The sequence below is a fragment of the Phalacrocorax aristotelis genome, chromosome 13, assembly GCF_949628215.1.
Source record: "Phalacrocorax aristotelis chromosome 13, bGulAri2.1, whole genome shotgun sequence".
In the NCBI taxonomy this organism is placed as follows: Eukaryota; Metazoa; Chordata; class Aves; order Suliformes; family Phalacrocoracidae; genus Phalacrocorax; species Phalacrocorax aristotelis.
The window spans coordinates 9,698,774-9,718,061 of record NC_134288.1 but is presented as its reverse complement, the minus strand read 5'-3'; the positions used below and the strand labels follow the sequence as shown (position 1 = coordinate 9,718,061).

The 19,288-nt window shown below is 47.3% G+C and overlaps 1 protein-coding gene across 2 annotated transcripts; it reads left to right on the top strand.

The window, feature by feature from the left end:
• Positions 1 to 85: 85 nt before the first annotated feature.
• TM9SF4 (transmembrane 9 superfamily member 4) lies at positions 86 to 18,305 on the top strand. 2 transcript variants are annotated; one of them, XM_075108889.1, is made up of 18 exons: positions 86 to 190; positions 6,187 to 6,300; positions 7,886 to 7,985; positions 8,402 to 8,570; positions 8,651 to 8,780; positions 9,842 to 9,965; positions 10,829 to 10,947; positions 11,088 to 11,199; positions 11,686 to 11,756; positions 12,195 to 12,327; positions 12,882 to 12,963; positions 13,072 to 13,147; positions 13,500 to 13,583; positions 13,784 to 13,959; positions 14,311 to 14,374; positions 14,976 to 15,095; positions 15,626 to 15,715; positions 16,109 to 18,305. In XM_075108889.1, exons 1-18 carry the CDS (start codon positions 101 to 103, stop codon positions 16,256 to 16,258), a joined length of 2,004 nt encoding a protein of 667 aa, XP_074964990.1. In that variant the 5' UTR covers positions 86 to 100; the 3' UTR covers positions 16,259 to 18,305. The 2 variants fall into 2 exon arrangements, with proteins under 2 accessions (XP_074964990.1, XP_074964991.1); XM_075108890.1 differs by lacking the exon at positions 86 to 190 and adding an exon at positions 1,085 to 1,284.
• The last annotated feature ends 983 nt before the right edge of the window (positions 18,306 to 19,288 follow it).

Sequence of the window (19,288 nt, the reverse complement as noted above, 5' to 3'; positions counted from 1 at the left end):
CGCCCGGCAGCAGGGCCGCGCTGAGCTCTGCCCGGCCGCAGCTGGCAGCGTGGAGCTCCGCCATCCGGCCCTGGCCCGGCCCGCCGAGGCCGCCGTCGCCATGGCGATAAACCCTGCAGCCAACCGCGCGGCACTTCCGCTGACGTGCGTCCCGACACGTGGATCCAAGATGGCGGCATCGGCGGTGATGGTGAGTGCAGCGGGGCCCGGGGCGCTGTGAGGGGACTCCGGGCCGGGCGTGCCCCGTGTCAGACGGGACGCAGCGCCCGGCCTACGCCCCCGCGCCTCCCCTTGCCCCGTCCCCGCGGGCTGCGCTGCTCCCCGGCGGGGGGAGGCTCCTCGCTCCCACCCGGGGCCTGGCAGCTGTCCCGCCTCTCCCTGGGGGTGTCCCCGCGGCCCGGGCCGTGCCACCGGGGGAGGCGACACCCACCTCCTCCCGCTCGGCTCCGTTTCCACGATTCACGGCGGTGTGCGGGCAGGAGGGACGCGGGGCCAGGACGCGGCGTGAGCGGAGGCTTCGGGCCCTCCCGGCCGTAGGGAGCGCCGGCCACCCCCTCCCTCCCCGTCAGCTCCCTCGAAGAGAAGCGTTGGCCTGAACCAAGGAAAGAGGCTCTTGCAGCTTTCACAAGTGTTTGGCAGTGATTATTGACTTGGGGCGTGAGCAGCCACTTTACCTCCCTGTGTCTCGGTGTCTCTAATATCATTATCGAGTTATTCCCTGAACCCTTGGACAGCTGAAGATGTTTCTGGTGGGAATTACCTAAGGTAGGCAAGCATCGGTACCACCTCACCGAGAAGAAAATGAGCTGCTGAGACGTTAGTTATCTGCCTGAAGCCTTGTAGTAGAAGAATGGATTTTCCTCCTTGCTTTCGTAGAAGGATATTTCCTTCATAATGTGTTGTAAGAACAGCTGTATGAATAAATGATGTGTGCTGATACAAAGGTCGCTGTTGGCCAGGGTGGCGGATGTGAGGTGACTCATATAGCGTAAGGGTTGGCAGGAACTGGCAGGGAGATTAGAAGAGCGGAGGTTTTCTTTTATTTTGCTTTAAGCATCTTCATACTCTGCTGGCTTTCTCCCAGGCAGGGAGGAGGGAGTGTCTCAGCTGGCTTTGAGAGCTGAAGATGGTCCTACTGGGAATTTCCTTGTAGCCTTCTCTTTTATGAAAGGCAGAGAAGACTGCTACTAGCTCTCCGGGTGTCAAAGGAGCTCTCTGAAATCAATGTGAATGCAGCACTTGTCTCCTTTCGAAAGGCTTTCAGTGACTTCTCCAAGTGCAAGGGTGAGCTGGGCAGAGATACAATAAAGATGAGCTTGTCCAAACAGTTGTCAAGAACATCTAACGAGGCAGCCCTCGAAAAAGGGGGGGCGAGTGTCAGGCTGGCATCTCAGAGGGGGTGAAGACCAGGTGCTGTTAGCACTGTGCGTGTCCTGTTGATATGTGTGAGGGTAGAATGAGTGTTACATGTGGGCAAGTGCTTCACTTTGCTCTGTGATGTGTTTTTTTTTCCTCCCACAAAGTAGCAGGTTATGTCTTTCTTCCCCTTCTGTCATCATATTAAAAAGTGTTAGTAAGTGGAACAGGATATCAGAGCTTTGTGAATTCAGCTGGACAAATGGCTCTGCCTAGGTTGTGCTTTCCCTGTTTTCTTCAAAACTGTCTTTGAAAATTAAAAGCGGTAAAGAAGTGGGATGATGTCCATTGTCTCATTCATATGATATCCATTGTCATCGCTTTCTACTTCCTTTTCCTCCCTTTGAGCAAAGACTATATTGTGTTCTTAAGTTCATATGTGGATTATTAAACTGTAAGACCTAAACTGGCCCCTAAACCAGCCCTATTAAAATGCTTGCAGAATGCTCGAAATTGCTGCTGCTCAAAGGTTTCTTCTAGTTGTCAGTCAGTAGAAAACACTTGCCAGTAACCTGGGCAGGGATGTCCTGGACATGAATGGCCTGACCATGGGCCCCCTGCGTTTCATTAGAGCATATCAAAAGAGTGTTACAGGGAAAAGCTTCTTGTTGGCTTCCCTTAAATAAATGTTGGAATTCAGACTCTGGTAGTAGTAGCTCCAGAGGCTGCAAGCCAGAGGGAAGCACACGCATGTGTGTGTGTGGTAATGGTGTAAATGTACATTGTAGGGTCTCTTCACACTTGGTCAGGCTGGGATTTAGCTAAACAATTCCTCTGTGTTGGCAGCATGTTTTGTAAACCTTTTGTGAATTCGCAGAAAATGTTTGTTTTTCTAAATGAGGTAAATCAGAGAGACTATCCTGCAATTGTTTCTAAATGCCAAGTCTAGTGATAATCATCCAGAAGACCTTGTCGAAGAGAGTTTGTGTGTGAACTTCTGTTCTTGTTGCTGCACACAGGACAAGAAACACTTAGAATGGCTCTGAGGAAGGTTTCAGTTCATTTATTCTTACGGCTAAGTGCTTCATTCCAAAGTTAATGACAGGAACAGCTTTCCAAAAGCTTTCAAGAGAGATCCCACAGACTTCAGGGTAGATGCTGTTGTCCTGAGAGGACGGGTGTGCCGAGTTACGTGCGGGTGGGGAGAGAGGCTTATACTGGTGCTTGGAGGGGTGGTTAGTGTCGCTGTGTTGTAGCAGTGCTGGCGGTGTCCTGCCTGTACCATGCCAGGTGTTCCCAGGGTGACGCTCTCTGCCTGATCTCATGCTGTGGCTTCCCAGGCCACTTTCCAATGGTGAGAGAGAGAAATCTGAGTGTGACTTCTGTCTGTGTGCAAAAGAAATATAGTGACATTTGAAATGTATTTCCACCCCCCACACTCCCTTTTTGAGAGAAAAAATGTTTTCTTTCCTTCAGCAGGCTTTTTGCATGTGGTAGATCACTTCAGTGTGAGCAGTACTTCTCACCAGGTGTTGTCATATGGGTGGCAGGAGGGGCTGATTGTGCTTCTGCAGTTACTTCCCTCATATAGGTCATATTCTCCTAAGAAAGGGTCTCTTGCAAGTGTGTGTCTGCGTGTATGCATATGTTAAAATAATAAGGCTTAGTCAGTTCAAATTATGTTTGTCTACGTGCAGCTGCATTTTCCTTGATCTGGAGTTGTGCATATTTGTCGTGCTACTTGTTGCTTTATTGTATGATTTCCTGGTACCTGAGATGCAAGACTGTCATCTGAGAGGTTTTGGGTTTTTGTGCATGTGTTTTGAAATGTAAATAGTTGGTAAAGGCCACAAAGACGGTGTCTCCTGCCTGCTGAAAGTCTGTGCCTCGTCAGGGCTCTGTGACTGAACTAAAGGAGAGCTTCATCGTGCAAGTGCAAGTTTTGACCTCGCTTAGTAGATAACTTAGCTTGCAGGCATCTCCTGAATGAGATGATTGCCTGGCCAGGCCTACGAGTTATGCAGATGTTTTGGCATGTGTCCATGTTGTCATTGCTAAGCCGATGCCTTCATTTGGAGAAGGTGAAGCACATCTGTCAATACAAAAGCAAAGAACCTGATAAGAAAGGCCCCTGGCTTCAGCCTACACTTGCTCTGCTGGGCATAAGCTGCTGGATCTGGAGCCTGCACTGGGCATTTCCTTCAAATTTCTCTCCCAAAGCTTGCCCTACCTGTTGCATAGCAGCGTTGCCATTTCTTGATACCAAATGTTTGGGATTTTTTTTCCTGGCAAGGCTTTCCATAGTCCCCCTCTTGTCTTTTCTGTTGCCTGGTGCTGCCTGAGTCATCATCATCTATATGCAAAGAGCCTGATTTCTGTCAAAGGTGTCATCAAAAATTTCATCTTCCGCATGCTTGCATGTCTCCTGGGCACCTTCCAAAGTTCTATCCTTATCTTGTCATCTTGCAAGCTCTTCAGGGCAAGGATGGCACTGTGGTATGTTCTTGGTTTTTATAAAGTAATACTGCGCTGTGTGTTTGTCACTGAAGTGCCAGACAAAGTGAGGTAATTGCTACAAGTCGCTGGCCGCTGTAGAGCACGATGTAGGACAGGAGTGCTGTTTCCTTCCAGTGTGTTTCACCTGCCCAGGAGACCTTTTCCTATTCGGTCAGAGTCACAGGCGCTCTTACAAGATTGGAGAAGGCAAAATTTAGTAAAGCACAGAAAACAAGCCCCACACTGCTTCAAGATAGATCAGTATTGAAGTCCAAGCAATTTTAAAGAGAGTGCTTCCCAGATGCTTTCTGGGTGAGGCTTTTTGCCTGCTCTAACTGCATTAAGCTGTACTTAGAACAGATCTGAAAATTTTCCTTGTAAGCAAAAAAGGTAGTTCAGTATTAACGCATTTTATGTAGGTTCCTAGCATTTGCACCTTAAATGCATTTTTAGATTTAAAAAGCCCCAATATTTATGACCTTTTTTTTTCAGCCTGCTCAGTGCCAGTAGTTCCGGATGCTCTATGGACCCTTGCTGGTCTCGGCCAAACATACCTTACTAGCCTCAAAATAAGGCAAAAGGAAGGTGATGAAGAGGAAGAGGGTGTGGGGGCAATAAATAGATTACCTCCCTCCCCTGACCCACCCTGGCCTGGTGAAGGATCCCTGTGATACAGCTGCTTTTTGTCCATACCTGGCTTGTGAATGTCAAGCTGTTGAATGTTTCCTTTGGCATTGTGTATGTGCCGACTGCTGAGAAAGATGCTGTGGCTGTAGCAGAGCAGCAGCCTGCCCCTTACAGCCAGGAGGAGCGTTGCTGTTGGCAGTGCCAGTACCCTGGGCTCTGTGTCTGCACCCAGAGCTCCTGCCAGCCACTGTCTGGGTCCCAGATCCCAGCTCCCCTTTGCCTTCCCCTTGGATTGCTGCCGCCAGTGAGCAGCTGTGCTGGGACTGGCTGTTTGGGACAGGCTCTGTGGGTGGCTGCTGGGAGCCTGGAGCTTGGCATGCTTTCTGCTCTGCTGCCTGTGGTACCTGGCATGTATCCGCAAGCCGCCTTCATGTTTAATTCCCTCACGGCCTGCCCAGACAGTGTTAATTGGTGGGAGGGTAGTGCTGAACCCTGGGCCCTGCTGAGCCAGAGCAGGCACCAGGCTGGTGGTGGCTCATTTCAGTCCAAGTCTGTCTCACTTGGTCGGTCTGTTTCCTCTCCCTTTTCCCTTCTATATTTGTCTTCCCACCCGATTGCAGAGCTCCTGCTTGTAGGTAGAAGGACAGTGGGTCATGGAGACTGACTCTACCTGCCCTGCTGGTGATGTGCATGGGAAGGCAGCGACTGGGTTTATTAGTGCTGCACCATTAGCTCAAGAGCTGTCCCAAACCAGACTCTGGGTTTTGTGTGGTTTTCTAATGGTGCTGTACACACAGGAAGTTTAGGAGAATGGGATGAAGCTAGTAATACAGTGGGATTATACCAGAGTTGATATTCTAATCCAGCCAAGGTGCTGCTGTCTAATACTCCTTAAAGCTTGGTTTTTGCTTTGCAGCCTTCCTGCTCATCCTCGAGCTGGGCTGGGTTGCATGAGGTAATGGTAGGGACTGAGGATGCAGCAAAGTCCTTTAAAGGGTTTGCTGCCACTGCTCTTGTATAGGGTCTGGATTGTGTTGGATCCCCAGTGGACCTGATTGAACCTTCCAGTCTAGACCTGTCTCCCACTCCCTGAAAAAGGGGCCAAAACCTTTTTACCGTGTTGTTAAGCTGTGTTGTGGCCTGGAGGGGTGAGGAAAGAAGAGTGGAATAGGAGGGAGCGGTGATGTGACCATCCCTTTGGCTGCAGTGAGTGGGTAGTTTGGTGTCAAACTGTACCCTACACTAACTACCCCACTGCAGGTAGCAGCGCATGAGCATCACTCTGTAAGTGGCTACAGGGTAACTCCTGACATGCAGAGCTGCAGAAATCCAGTGCCAGGGCTATGGCCCTCTTCTGTAGTAATCCATGGAGTTTTCTAACACAGGGGTGTTAGATGGGTGGGAGCAGGAGAGTCAGATGACAGCCTGCTAGATGAAGTGTGTTACAGATAAGTGCCTTTTTCTTGTGGTTTGGCAAAGCCAATGGGTTCTTAATTGCAGATGAAGAAACGGAGATACAGAGAGTGGAAAGTGACTTGATGAGAGTCACAAAACAAAGTTCAGGACAGCTTTTCTGAATTTAATTCGTGTTTAATTGCCTGAATGTACAGCCTTTTTAATGTCTGGGATGAACACAGTGTTGTTGCCTATCTCTAACGTTGTTCCCATGTTTCTGTTGTATTTTAATGTTTCTCCTCGTTTTTGCAGGAAAGGCTAAGATATATGCTGGTCTTGCTGTTGTTGCTGCATGGTGCAGGCTCTTTCTATGTGCCTGGTGTGGCTCCTATCAACTTCCACCGCAATGATCCTGTAGAAATAAAAGTAAGATGAACTCAGATGGAGCTGTTAGTCTGCTTTGGGTTTTCTTGTGTTTTGTGGGTTTTTTCCTTCTTTATGTCATAGCATCTAAGTGGGACTAGAAAGTCAATTTTGGGGATCCTGTTTCTAAAATTTTGGGGGCAGATATTATCTTTTTTTTTCACAGCATTTGTGTAGGGTGTTTGGGGATAAGCAGCCCTCAAATGGTTACTGTTGTCATCTTACCCTGTAGTTCCCAACACGATTCTCTTTCGTGCTTCTGATATATTCTACCAAATTCCTTCAGTAGTTGCACCAAAATCCTCAAGATGTTGCTCTGTTTGGGAAAAGAGCCCCCTCTCTTGCTAGCTTTGAAGTGAATTGAATCAGAGATTTTTCTCCAGCATTATACTGGCTCTCAAAGTGCTTATAGAGGGTGGGCCCTGAGGTGGTAGGTGAATGGTAGAATAAAGAAGTGGTTTGAATCAGGCTTTTTCAGTTTTTTCTTCAACCTGGTTTGCTCATGTTGTGTCTTCAAGTCAAGTGAAATCCATGATAAGCCCTTTCCAAGTGCAGGCGTTTGTTCTTGAGCATTGCAGATCTTACAGCCCAGGTTTGCTGAGGTCCCTGTGCAGTATTGCTGGTAGCAAATGATGGAACTGCTTCACTGATACAGGAGAAAGCCAGGCTTTGTTTCCAGACATCAGCAATTTATAGCCCATTTCATTTATTTTTCTAAAGCTGTGGCCTCTGTCTCAGCAAAATCCAGCACCCTTGGGGATGCTGAGGCTTGCTGCTCCCATGTGAAGCACAACGCAATTTGCTCACTGGCCACAGGCTGCCAGACATAGGCTATTTTTAAACAAATGAGACTTGCCTGTGGCTACAGTAATCTTCCCAGAAGAAGGGGGTATTGGAATGGCTGTTCTCAAAGGGATTTCATGAGCCAAATGCTTCCTCAAGTGATAAGGCAAGTCAGCGTGTTTGCCAGTGCTCTTCCAATAAATGAGCTTGGCTGCGTTATAAAACACTGGTTTTTTGGAGTAACTGAGGCCTTGGCTATCGTGGTGTGTCTCTGCACTTCCCTCGTGCCGTGTGATTTGTGGGAACTCTCCAGAAATGTTTGGGTTTTGTCACCGCCTGTTGTCTTCCCAGTCTGATGGCTCTGTGGCTTTCCTTACAGAGAACAAAATTCCTGAACTCTTTATACCACTAGAGGCCAGACCTCTAGGTCCATTGTGACATGAATTTTTGTTTTTTTGAGGAAACAACTGCAGTTTTGTATGAAATGTGACTCTTGAATCTCTTTTGAGCTCTTTATTTCTTAGAACTTCACTGAGTCATAAATTCGTGAAACCAAACCATCATGCTTCTTTCTTCAAGTGTTTCTCTGTGAATGAATTGCTACTAAATCATAGCGTACAACTAGGAATTGTGCAAAAGAAAGGAAAGATGGAACTCTTCCAGGAATATCTGTCTCCTTTTTTTCACAGTTCCAAAAGTTAGCTTTATGGGAGGTGTCTTGAAGTAACCTTCAGCTTCTGGCTCATTCTGAGAGGGTGGGAAACTGAGTTCTCTCAAGGTGATAATCCTGCCTTTCTTCCTCCAGGCTGTGAAGCTCACCAGCTCGCGAACCCAGCTACCATATGAGTACTACTCATTGCCCTTCTGCCAGCCCACCAAGATAACATACAAGGCTGAGAATCTTGGTACGTATCTGTAGAACAGCGTGTTCCCCAGCCATAAGTGGGCTGCCATTTATGAGCTGTGTGAGGGTATGTTTACAGGAGTAAAAGCAAATGCCAATGTCATCTCTAATAAACTGTTTGTGGAGAGCCTGCTTCCTCTAATTTGTTATATGCTGGCTGTTTGCAGACTGGGATGTCCATTTATTTGAAAGAGGAAACACCTTTCCTGAAGGAGGGTGTGTAACCTGCTGCATAAGCAGAGCTTGATACTTCCAACAAAATAACTAAACTATCCTTCAATCTTATCCTGACATCTGTGGTAACAAAGGAGACTTCTGTCATCATTCCAGCTGTACAGTGTGCTGCCAGCCCAGTGGCAGGATCAGTGGCAAGAGCCTGTCAGTCTTTCACCCTGCCCTTATTTTCCTGTTTTCCAGGTGAGGTTCTTCGGGGGGACCGAATTGTAAATACACCTTTTCAGGTTTCCATGAACGTGGAGAAAAAATGTGAAGTTCTGTGCAACTTGCCCAATAAGCCAGTCACTCTGACAGTGGAGCAGAGCAAGCTGATTGCTGAGCGGATCAGGGAAGATTACTATGTCCATCTGTGAGTCATCTCGAGTGTGGGTTTGTCTCACTGGGGATTCTGTGTTGTGGACAAATTTGATCTGAAATCTGTGTTTTCAGAATTGCTGATAACCTCCCTGTGGCAACACGGCTGGAGTTTTATTCCAATCGTGAGGAAGAGGAGAAGAAGAAGGAGAAGGATGTGCAGTTCGAGCATGGATACAGGCTTGGGTTTATGGACGGTAACAAGGTAGAGAATCCAGATGCTGTCTGAGGGGTGCCCAGAGGAGCTCTGGTTGTCTGTCAGAGGGCATTAGAAGTCTACCAGAGAGCATCAGGATTGGGAATGCAACCAAAAGGTTTTATAAAGAGCAGAAATATGAGAGAGAGGTCCCTTATTGGACAAAGGCATTGGATGCTGGACTACTAGTACGATAGCCACAAGTCCTAGCTTTGACTTGCTGTGTAACGTTGGACACCTGCGTGCAGTGGATTCCCCTCAGTAGAATAAAGGCAACATACCCTGAAGGCTGGCTGATCTTTGGTGGTCTTGGAACATCTTGTATTTAAAAAAACCAAAACAACACACCAACAAAAAAAACCAACAAACCACAAGTCAAGTGTTTATTGGAGGAAAAGCTGCTTAAATTTGCAAATGGAAACTTAGTGTGTGTATTCCTGCAGATATTTTCCATGATTGCGTGCCCTCAGATTAGCTGTTTGACTTATCAGATACATCTGTTTATCATACTTGTGTTCAGTTGCACGCACCGCTCTGATTGCTTGAGCCTAAGTTCTTATGAGTGAACGAACCTGCTGTGCCAGCTTGGGGTAGCCGTACTTTGTTCATGTAACAGGTGATGTAAAAGCCTCTTGAGAGTGCAAGCTTAGGACAGTTGTGGGGCCCATGGAGTCTGGGTAACGTATGTCTGCCTGGTAGAAAAAGCAGGCAGAAAACTTGGGGTTGTAGCTACCAAGGTCTTTCCAACCTAAATTTTGTGATTCTATTGCCACCGAACACATGGTTGAGTTGAGATAAATGATATTTTCCAGGCCAGAAATACACTGAAACATTGTCCCTGATGCCCAGAGTGGTCGAGGTGTTACCTTTTCAACATCTCTGTTCTCTCTTCCTGTTCTTTTAGCCTTGGAAAGTGTTAGCCTGACCTTGCTCTGTAGCACAATGCAGCTGGGAACAGCTGGAGTCTTTAGTTTTCTATACTGAAGCTGCTTTCTGCAGTTGCTGCTTCTAAGCTTTGCCTATTCCTCCCTTGGGGTGCTAACATTTTATTTAATGTCAATCTGTTTTAGTTCTACCTGCACAACCACCTCTCCTTCATCCTTTACTACCACAGAGAGGATGTAGAAGAGAACCAGGAGCCCACCTACAGGGTTGTGCGCTTTGAAGTGATTCCCCAAAGTATTAAACTGGAAGGTGAGAGACTCTTAAGGAGGGGAGCAAAGGAGGAGAATCTCTCGTAGGCTCAAGAGCTGAATGCCACTGACGTATCAGGGTGCTGGTTGTTGCTTCTGTTATGGTCTCAGGACACAGAAATGAGGGAGTCTGAATTATAAGAACAATAATCCCCTTTGTTATTAATGAATTACCAAAAATAGAGATCCTTGAAATGCAATCCATGGAAAATTAATTCATATAAAATTAACTCATATTAAAAAATTGGAGTTTGGGGATTGGTTTTTTTTGCACTGTGTAATCTAGCATGAAGTATGCATGGCATCTAGCTCTTATCATGGCCCAGATCTCCCCCACTGGGACATGTGCTAGTCCAGAGACCCACAGAATGATTGGAACTGTTCTAGGGGAGCGCATGTTAAAAATAATCGTTAGGGGGAAAAACACTCCTACCTCAGTGAGCCCAACATGAAACAGGTGCCTTGAAAGGAACTTGCTCATTATGTGTATCATCCCATGCAGCTCTCCTCTGGCAGCAGCAGGCTCTGTTGGAGAGGACTTGTTTCTCAGCGTTATCGTATGGAATAGAGGATTTGTTAATGATTTAGACCCTTGGCTTCAGAGCCTCTGGCTTTTATCCTTCCGGTTAAGGAAAGCCCTATGCATAGTTTTCCTTAAAGTTTGTTAATGGTGCTCCACTTCTGACTAGAAGAATAGTTTTGCAAACTGCAAAGCAGGGGAGAAAAGAATGAGTGCTTCCCCTGCAGTGTTGGGAGTAATTGCAGCCCAGCACCTTAAGGGTACCTGGGGCCAGGATGATCAGTGGGAGAGGCAGTACTTCAAGGGAAGGGCTGGCTTAGTGTGTGCCATATTTTCCCTTGCAGACTTCAAGGCTGATGAGAAGAGTATGTGCACCCTGCCTGAAGCTACGGGCTCTGCCCCTCAGGAAATAGATCCTTCTAAAGAGAACCAGTTGCTCTTCACCTATTCTGTCCACTGGGAGGTGAGGGAGTAATGGGAAGCTGGCTGGCAGCTCACCCGGACTGGTGCTGGCTGGCAGTTAGTGCTCCAAGTGCCTGTCACAGGTATTGGGGAAGATATTGGGAATGTGCTGGTATGAGAACAACTTCGCTGTTCTTTCAGGAAAGTGACATTAAATGGGCTTCCCGCTGGGACACCTACCTGACCATGAGTGACGTGCAGATTCACTGGTTTTCTATCATTAACTCGGTTGTGGTTGTCTTTTTCCTTTCAGGTGAGTGAGATGTGTGGGATTAAGAAGGCTGTACCATTAATCTGCAGGGAACTTTCTCTAAGCCTCAGCTGCAGGTGGCTCAAGGAGGATGTGGCCATGTCAGAAGGGGCAGGAAATGAACACTAGCACATAAACCCGCCCAGTTCAGGCAGTGCCCGTGGGGTCAGATGGTTACCCACTTCTGCTTTCTGACTGGTGTAGTCGAGGGAGCAGAAAATAGTTAATGTGCATCTTGCATGTCTGTATTTAAGGAAAAAAGACTCACAGGAAAGCCACAGTGCCCCATTCCTGCTGGAATACTGCCTTCCCTACTCCCTGGGGTTTTGCTTCTGTCTTTGCCAAAGGCTGAGGGAGATGGCTAATGCCTCAAGGCCTCCTCTCCTAGCTAGAACTGTGTGTTGGTGGGAGCCATGTAGTTGCACAGCATGAGAGCAGCACAGCCATGTAGGAGCCTCTGAGCTAAACTCAGTTTGTGCTTGTTTTCAGGTATTCTCAGCATGATCATCATCCGGACTCTCCGGAAAGACATTGCTAACTACAACAAGGAGGATGACATTGTATGTGTTTGTTCTTGGGGATGAGATCTTGGGGATCAGAGAGGGAGGGAAGCACAGATGAGGGGGGATCTAGTCTGAAGACTTGGATATATTGTCTCTTTCCTTGCCCCTGTTTTGCTTCAAGCCCTGAAGATGGGAGGGGAAGTTCTGTCATGTGCTGTCATGACACCTGTGGCCCTCTGTGCACAATGGCAGATTACCTGTTTAGATGTCTTCAGACCTAAGTAATGACTGTAGACAGTTCCATAAATGGGTACCCTGGCACTGGCAATTCGGGTCTGAACTGTTTTAAGCCCAAGAGGAAGGAAGTTTAACCAGAGTGACAAAATTCTGTAGAAGAACTGGATGCAGGGAAATTAACCTCTTAGGCTGTGGAAGGACATTCATTTCTACTGTTAGACCATATCTAAATACATTATTTTCCTGTTTTTGCTACAGGAAGATACTATGGAGGAATCTGGTTGGAAACTTGTGCATGGAGATGTCTTCAGGCCTCCGCAGTATCCTATGATCCTCAGCTCTCTTCTGGGTTCTGGAATTCAGCTCTTCTGTATGATTCTGATAGTCATCTGTAAGTGGCACATGTTGCATAGGGTGCCTGTAATTAGAAGAGGAACGATGCTCAAGGGCATTTGTAGCTCCCATTGACTTCAACCTATGCTCACCTTAGCTTGAGTGAGGTCACATGGGGCTGCTTCTTATTGCAGAGCTGATCAAGGCTATAGACCTGTGCTCAGCGTTTCTGAGTTTCTAGATAGCATTTCCCAGCTGAAGGCATCTTTTTGTGTTTATATTGTCTGCTGTCGAGATGTAAGTCCTGTCTGATAGTGGGCTGAAAGACATTTGCACATGTGTCCCTTGCCTTCGGAGCTGCACCTGCTCAAATCTCTGGGAAAACTGAGGCTAATGCATAGTCTGTAGCTTGAGATCAAAGCTGTGGCTTTCTCCCTCTGGCTAGTGCTGGAGGCTGTGGATGCATTATGCTTTGAAGGAAATGAGGTCTGTGCAGAAGGCAGAGATTCCGGGCAGCTTTGGTCTGTATGTGGGATGGGCCCCTGGCCTCCAGATGCTGGCTAGCACATGTACGTCAGAGCTGCTGTTCTTTGTCCTTTTTTCCCTCTGCAGTTGTTGCTATGCTGGGGATGCTGTCGCCTTCCAGCCGGGGTGCGTTGATGACTACTGCCTGCTTCCTCTTCATGTTCATGGGGTAGGTGTCTCCACTGCTCCCCTCAGCAGTGCTGTTGTGCCTGCCCCTCCTCTCCCTCTCCCCAACAATGAAAGCTAATTTTCTTTGTCTTCACTTGTTTCTGTCCAGGGTTTTTGGTGGATTCTTCGCTGGCCGCTTATACCGGACCCTGAAAGGCCATCGATGGAAGAAGGGAGCCTTTTGTGTGAGTCTTGTGGTGTTCTGTACTGTTTATCCAGGTTTGCTGATGGCAAGATAATGTGGATAAGCTCCACGCATATTTGTGGGAAGCTGGGCACAGCCTGGCTGTACTACAGAGATTTGGTGTGGATTGAATCCTTGTGGCTTTACATGAAAGGGCCAACACCAGAGCATGTGCTATAGTAAAGGAAGAGGATTGTCTGAGATCCTCCCCACAGCTTATCTGCTGAATATTAGAGCTGTAACAAAAGGGGTGCTTTCTCCACATGTGCTTTGTCCTAGCAATGGACTCATTCAAGAGAAACATCTGGCTGATTAGTCACATGTTTTATCTTAACCTGTGGTTGCTCTTGCAGACAGCTACCCTGTATCCAGGTGTCGTCTTTGGTATCTGCTTTGTCCTGAACTGTTTCATCTGGGGGAAACACTCCTCTGGAGCGGTAGGTATCACCTTCATCCTGGAGCCTGCTGGAGTGGGAGGAGGGTGACTGGGATATCAGGGACTGGCTTAGTTTCATGGTATCTTTTGAAATGTGAGTGTCAATGCAGTGGTTGACTGAGTGTGGGTCTGGCCGGTGGCTTCAGTCTCCAGGGCAGGTGAGCTGTCAGCCTCACTTTGTGACTCTTGATGTGATTCCAGGTGCCTTTCCCTACCATGGTGGCCTTGCTCTGCATGTGGTTTGGAATCTCCTTGCCCTTGGTCTACCTGGGATACTACTTTGGATTTCGTAAACAGCCATATGATAATCCTGTACGGACCAATCAGATTCCCAGGCAGATCCCAGAGCAGAGGTGGTATATGAATAAATTTGTTGGGTGAGTGATGAGTGTCGAAGAAATATGGTGAGTTAAGCCCCCTCCCCTCAGTCTCCTTGGGTTGCTGAACATCACCTTCTGCTGGTCTCTGGACACAGATGGTGGATGTGTTTCCTTGAGTAATGCAATATCAGAGACAGTCTTGACAATTTTAATGTGGTATGACTGGTGCTTGTAAAAGTGGTATGTACTCAACAGTGGGAGCAGCTGTGCCATTTGCTGTGTGAAATTTATTCTAATAGAATAAAGCTGTGGAGCTTTTCCTAGGAGTGCTCTGTGTGGTTACAGGGGACTTTTAATAGCCAGACAGTTATATTGTGCTGCTTATGATTTTTCTTTCTTGCTCTATAGGATTCTCATGGCTGGTATTCTGCCTTTTGGAGCTATGTTCATTGAACTGTTCTTCATTTTCAGTGTAAGCATTTAACCCACTTTGATCCTGAACAGGATTCCTCTTGTGCCAAAGCTTTTGAAAGGGAGGGGGCTTCCACTGGAGCAGTCTCCTATTCCTGTACTTACTGAAGGGGCTAGCAGGTTCCCTCCATGCCATTCGGTATTGTTTCCAGAGAGCTGAGCTGTGGGTCTCTTCACACTGTCCTCTTGCTGAAGACACCTGGAGATGTCTATGGGACACTCCTTGGTGACTTGAAGGATGGTGGTAAAGATGAAAGCTTACTGTAATGTTACATCAAGGAGGGGTCCTGGTCTTAAAACATTCACTGAGCCATTCCAGCTGCTGCCTGTTTTTCACCTTCTATGGATGGGGAGGAATTTGCTGTTCCATTGCTAGGGAAAGAGAGAGGAAGGAAGAAGCTACCTCAGAGCTGTCTTTGGGCACCTTTTTGCAACCTGATTCCTCTGAAGTAATATTGTGACATGCATTAGATTTGTGGTTTCATCTACATGACGCTGAGGGGCTCCTTGTTTTCCCTTGGTTAGCTGCTAGAAGTTAGTCTCACGTTCGCTGATTGACCATGGTAGCATGGAAACAAATTTGTGATGTGTCTTTGTTTCAGGCAATCTGGGAGAACCAGTTCTATTACCTTTTTGGCTTTCTCTTCCTGGTGTTTATAATCCTGGTGGTATCGTGCTCCCAAATCAGCATTGTCATGGTGTACTTCCAGCTTTGTGCTGAGGTGAGATTTCTGCATTTGTAGTTTCGGTAGCTCAGGGTACTTGCTCTTGGATGATTACAGGTCATGTTGTTGCTTCTGCTCAGCAGAAATCTAGTGTTGCCCAGCTTCACGAGTGTGATTGCTCTTAACACCTCTTGACTTCAAGGAGAATTGAAGCTACTTGATTATCTGCTAGGCTGGGTTTCACTGCAGAAATTATGCTGGAAGCAGGGTATTCTAAGCTGACATCTCTTGCCAAAGAAATTATTTCATTCCATCCACATACAAAATTAAATGCAGGGCCAGAGGTGAGCTGTGTTCTTTGGTAGCAGGTGCTGTGATACTGACCTGGGTTTGCTTCACTGTCAGCTTTTCATCTTCTTTGTTTGGAAGCACTTCTGTGACAAAACAGTTCCCCAGCCCCAAACTGTGGTTCTCCTTTGAAGGAAAATGGGTGATGTTCTCCCTGTCCCAGGAAGGTCACAGCTCCCCTGGGACAGTGACACAGAAGAAGGAAGCCTGAGAGATAATGAGGCTTTTTACCCTGTCAGGATTACCGCTGGTGGTGGAGGACCTTCTTGGTATCTGGAGGATCTGCCTTCTATGTGCTGATCTATGCCATCTTCTACTTTGTGAACAAGGTATTGTTGTTATTCTTGTATGAAAGTGTCACCTTTCTGGATGAGATTGTTGGATTTGGGAAGGAAAATGGTGGGACTGCTTAGTCCCAGTCTGTCCCCATGCCAGCCCAAAGCAGCTCACCAGCCAACGGTGCTAACAGTCCTTCCAGAGGGGAGGGAAGGTTGTAACTGCCTGAGATCCCTGCCTGCATTACCTGTGTGGAGCTGTGTTCCCTAACCCCACCTTGAAGGGGATCTCTCTTCAGTTGGACAAAAATGAATTGAATGGAGGGTTTCCTCCCTTTGTCAGATGCCCTGCCCCCTTGTTAGAAGGCACTGGCTGGTTTGGGGAGCTAATTCTTGTTACCTCTGTACTTGATTTTGCTTGTTTTTTCCTCCTCTTCTGTGTTTTAGCTGGATATTGTTGAGTTCATTCCCTCCTTACTATACTTTGGCTACACCGCCCTTATGGTTTTGTCCTTCTGGCTCCTCACTGGCACCATTGGCTTCTATGCAGCCTACATGTTTGTCAGGAAGATCTATGCCGCAGTGAAAATAGACTGAAGATGCACGGACCCAGCAGAAAGTAGACACCTCTGAATGTGTGTCCTCCTGGGAGTGAAGGGGACATCTTCTCCCAACTCTTTTAAGGAAGCAAAATCCAATGGGAGAGTGACGAGAAATAAATAACTCCTCATTTTGGAATGTAACTTTGGCACAGTGTACATGGATTCTGGGCTACTTCTGGGGGGGAAAAGGGGTCTGTAGATACCTTACCTTTTAACTTTATTATCCTGTTCCGTATTTGAGGGAGTTTTTTAGCAGAGAAATACCCCTCTGTATAAGTAAACCCCCTTTTTGCTAATTCATCCTGTTTTTTTATGTTGATGACACATGGATTTGAGACAGCTGTGGAAACACTTGTGAAAATGTTTTCTTCCAGCCCCTAGGGTGCTCTAGGATTCAGGGAGACTCTTCGGACAAATATCAGACTGGGTTTCTTTCCTGCCTTCATGTCTGCACAGAAGAGGGAGCTTGACTATGGCAAAACAAAAGGAGCCTAAAGGCTTATCCAGCGTGAGTCTGGCGTGCTCTGACTGCAGAATTCCTGGCTTTGGCTTGTTTACAATTTGATGGAGGTGCCATTCAGAGCCTGGGAAGTGCAATTTCACCCTGAGAGAGCTTGAGAACTGCAACCCTCAGCGTTGCTTCTCCTTTCCTCCAGCCTGGACAGCATGAGCCGCTTCGGATGCCTCCACTGGAAGGGCTGAGGGAGGGTGGGATTTCCTCTCTTTCGGAAGGTGCAGCCAGCTGCAGCAGGATGTAATGTTCTGGTGGAAGCGATTGTGCTGGTGCTAGAACAGAGAACTGGAAGGATGCATGAGGTAACTACAAGGGTTTGTTCTGTTGATAGCTTTGCTGTAGCTGCGTGAGGAAACGGGGCAGGCTTCCTGGGAACCCCACCAGGATTGCGCAGAGCCCTGCGGAGAGAAGGCTGCGCCGCTGCCGCTTTAGTGCCAAGCAATCTGATGCAGTATTGGGCCTGAGCTGCTGCCAGGTGTGTGCAGGCTGTGCAGAAGGGGCTGGGGGCAGGGGGAGTGACCCCAAGGAGTTCTCCCATTGCCAGGAGCGGGCTGTCTCACTATCTGCCCTGTGCTCCAGCTGCTCTTGCTGCTCTCTTCTCCTCCTCTTAGATTCTCTACCTCCAGGGAACAGAAGTGTATGCCCCTAAGCTGTATTACGTTCTTCTCCACAAAACAGTCCAAGTCCCCCAGGATAGCTGATGTGGGCACTTCTGCAGCAGGCTCCTCTTTTTCTGTGGCTTGATGTCTGAATCAGCCCATGGGAAGCTCTTTTTAAAAGAGGTTAAGGTTTTTTTTATTTTTCTCACTTCAATGTTGTTTACCAGTAAAAAGGTTCCACATTACAGTGAAGGCTGCCTTCATCCCCAGACTAGCTGGATTCAGTCAGGGCTACATGGGATAGGTTTTTTAATGAGATGTATGAAAATTTTGCTTTTGCTTCCTGCTGTAGTAAGCAGTAAGGTCTCCAATGACCAGCTGCTACAAGTAACACCGTTCCAACCTAGAAATGTCCAAATTCTTCCCTGTTACCAGCACTGATGTGCACCTTTGAGGGGTTTTGGGCTTTTTTGAGCCCCAATTGCCATAAGTTTCCACCAGGTCCATGGAAGGACGCGTTCTCTTACCGGCAGCCTTGCTCCCTGCAGGGAGCTGGCTTCCCAGGCGGCTTGACTCCTCACATGGAGTCTTTCCAGCCTTGCCTAATAGCTCCTTTAGCTGCCCGTCATGCCAAAGTCTAATCAGCCAGGAATCAAGGATGGAAAAAGGGAGCAGGGGATGTGTGAGCCAACTGTGCTGTGGAGTCCTGCGTCAGTTCTGATCTGAGATCCCTCTCTGAGATTGTGGTTGATTTTTTTTTATTATTTTTATTTTTATTTTCTGCCCCTTCCCCTCCCCCCGTTGGAGAGGCTCAGCCAGCATTGATTTCTCTCCCTTCCCCAAAGTGTTTCCTCTGTATTCTTTGTAATTTTTAATTAATGTATGTATTCTTTGTGTCCTATTGTAAATAAATCTGCCATTGTCCTGTTGTCCTGCTTTCCTGGGTTCTCCTAAGCCACCTCTTGGGATTTTCTTTTCATAACACTTAGCCTGTTTGACACCCATGTGGTTTTTGACGTCTGGCTTCAATCAGAAGCAGAGCTTGGAATACATTGCAGTTTTCTTTGTATTATTTTTCTCCTGGTAAACCTGACTGAGCAGTAAGTTTCTCCCAGTGAGGCATGTCCTGAAAAGCCCACCCGTCAAGGCATTTGGATCTGTTTCTCACTGTACTGCTCTCGTGTGCTACACAGTAAGACTACTTAAGTTTGGCTTTCATGTGTGAAAGACATCATTAGCACTATGCAAGTCAAATAGATAGAGCAGCAGGACTGTTGGTTGGCTGACAGGCTGGGACTGCAGGGCAAATACATGGTGCTTTAGAACAACAGAGGTGGGAGTACAATTAAGAAGGGAGCTGCCATTTCCTTCCTCTGAGTAGTATTTTGGAGGTCTGTTGGTGCTGTGGAAGCTGGACCTTCATCATTAGCTTCCAGCTTGATGCCTTTCCCAGTGCTTGTGTGGTTTTGCTGGGGGCACACATGGCAGGAAAGTGGAAAGCATCAGTTAAAGGTGTTGACTGAGGGAGAGTGAATTCACTTTTCTTGTGATGTTTTGTCCAGCAGAGCAATGGATGTGTGCAGCTGGGGCCGGTAACGGATTATGGGCATGCCTGTGTTAGTGGCTGCTGAATGTGACCCCCATCAGCTGCCAAGACCAGAGCAAATACCTTAAAACTCAGAAATCATTGGAATAGTCTCTTCTCCCCTTAAAAAAAAAAAAGGCAAAGGAAGGCTTTGGCTCCACCAATGGGACAATCTGTGCTGAACTTGTTTTTCATTTTTCTAGGCAGCCTAGAGAAGCAATGCTGCCATAGTCATATCCTGTCATAGCCCTCTGCTCTGGGGGAAAAGCACTGCTCAGGAAACAGCGTGTGTTACCAATGGCTGCATGAAGAATGAAAACTAGATCA